This window comes from Bipolaris victoriae, assembly GCF_000527765.1.
Source record: "Bipolaris victoriae FI3 unplaced genomic scaffold scaffold_476, whole genome shotgun sequence".
NCBI lineage: Eukaryota > Fungi > Ascomycota > Dothideomycetes > Pleosporales > Pleosporaceae > Bipolaris > Bipolaris victoriae.
In genome coordinates, this window is record NW_014574916.1 from 1 (window position 1) to 1,731 (window position 1,731).

General features: G+C 30.2%; 1 protein-coding gene across 1 annotated transcript; it reads left to right on the forward strand.

Moving 5' to 3' along the window:
- Positions 1-337: 337 nt before the first annotated feature.
- On the forward strand, positions 338-493 carry COCVIDRAFT_117186 (hypothetical protein; the record flags this gene model as incomplete). Its single annotated transcript, XM_014694488.1, has 1 exon — positions 338-493. A coding segment is annotated over one exon (156 nt), but the record flags the coding sequence as incomplete, so codon positions are not given.
- Positions 494-1,731: the final 1,238 nt, after the last annotated feature.

Below are 1,731 nucleotides of genomic sequence, written 5' to 3' on the forward strand. Positions count from 1 at the left end.
AACGCTATTTAAAGCTAAATATAGATATAAGCTAAATATTAGCAATATTAAAATCTAGGGATCTCTAGCATATCAAAAAGAGCTAAAAGAATTCGTTAGCAAACTTAATCCTTGAGTCCAGCCATACTATCTTACCGGCTATCTTAGTAATAATCTATATCAACTAATCGATCTAAAGTTAAATAAGATTATAACTACAAGAGATGTATAAATACTCAAAGAAACGTTTAATAATTAAGCTTACGATTAAGAATCTCAACTCGAAATCGATTAAGAAACAGATCGAAATACTAATCAAAACCTCTATCCGAAGAAAGATTAGACGAAAAATAATTAAATAAAAACAGTTAGAAGAAATCTAATTATTCTTATTAAGAACAGAGCTAGAATAACCGAATCAGCTCTATCCACCAAAGTCTCCACAGAGGATATTATCCTAGAAGAGATCTTATTTACCTCTAAGGATATTACTAATCTAAAAAACTACGCTTAAGTTCTTAAACATGCTAATAAGAATTAATATCTATTAGTAATATAAAAAGAGCTTAACTAGCTTTAAAAGAATAACACCTAGACGCTTATACCAAGGCCTTCTAACTATCCTGTTCTTAAAGGACGCTGGGTACTTAATAGAAAATATTAACAAAACAACGATTTCATCTTTAAAGCTTATTAGGTAGCTAAGGGCTTTTAATAAGAGTTTGGCATTAATTATTAAGAAACGTTTGCTAATACTACTAAGCCTAATCTTATTAGATTACTACTAGCGATTTTAGTAGCCCAAGATTGGACTATACAGAGCTGGGATATCAAATAAGCTTTTCTAAACGCTCTTATCAACACCACGATCTATATCAAGCAACTAGAAGGATTTTAAGACCTAAAATATCCATAATACGTTTGCCTACTCAATAAGGCTCTATATAGGTTAAAATAAGCTAGTAGATAGTGGCAGAAGCTTCTATTAAGCTTACTATATTAACTAGGCTTTTAATCTCTATTGATCGATACAGCTATATATATTAATTAAAAATAGAAAATTATTATCGCGACTTATGTGAATGATCTACTTATATTTGGAATAGATAAGCAAAGGATTAAATAGCTGTTCCATGATCTATCAGAGATATTAGAGCTTAAGATTAAAGACCTTGGTGATGTAACTGAATTCCTTAGTATCTAAATTACTTAATCTAATCGATCGATCTATATTAGCCAAGAGAGCTATCTTTAAAGATTGCTTACTCGTTTTAATAAGCATAACGTTAAGCTAAGAAAAATACCCCTATAATAAGGTACTAAGCTTACTAAAAACGATCAGACAGTAACGCTAAAAGATACTAATCTATTTTAATAGTAAATCGGCTCACTAATCTATCTATCTCTTTTTACTCGGCTAGATATTACTTACGCAGTTAATCTTCTATCGCGATTTATAGCTAATCTAAGTTCTAAGCATCTTAATAATCTTGACTACCTATAGGGATACCTAAGCCAAATAAGACGAATTGGACTATTCTATTAACTTAGCTCTGATAGTCAAAATAGCTCTATTAAAATAAATTAATCTATACTAATAGGATTAGATTAGATTAAGCTGATCGGATCTACGGATGCAGATTAGGGGGGCGATTTTAATACTCACAGATCTACCACGGGATATATCTTTTTACTCTAATCAAATAAGAGCTATTGCGTAATTTTATAGCTATCTAAGCTATAACTAATAGT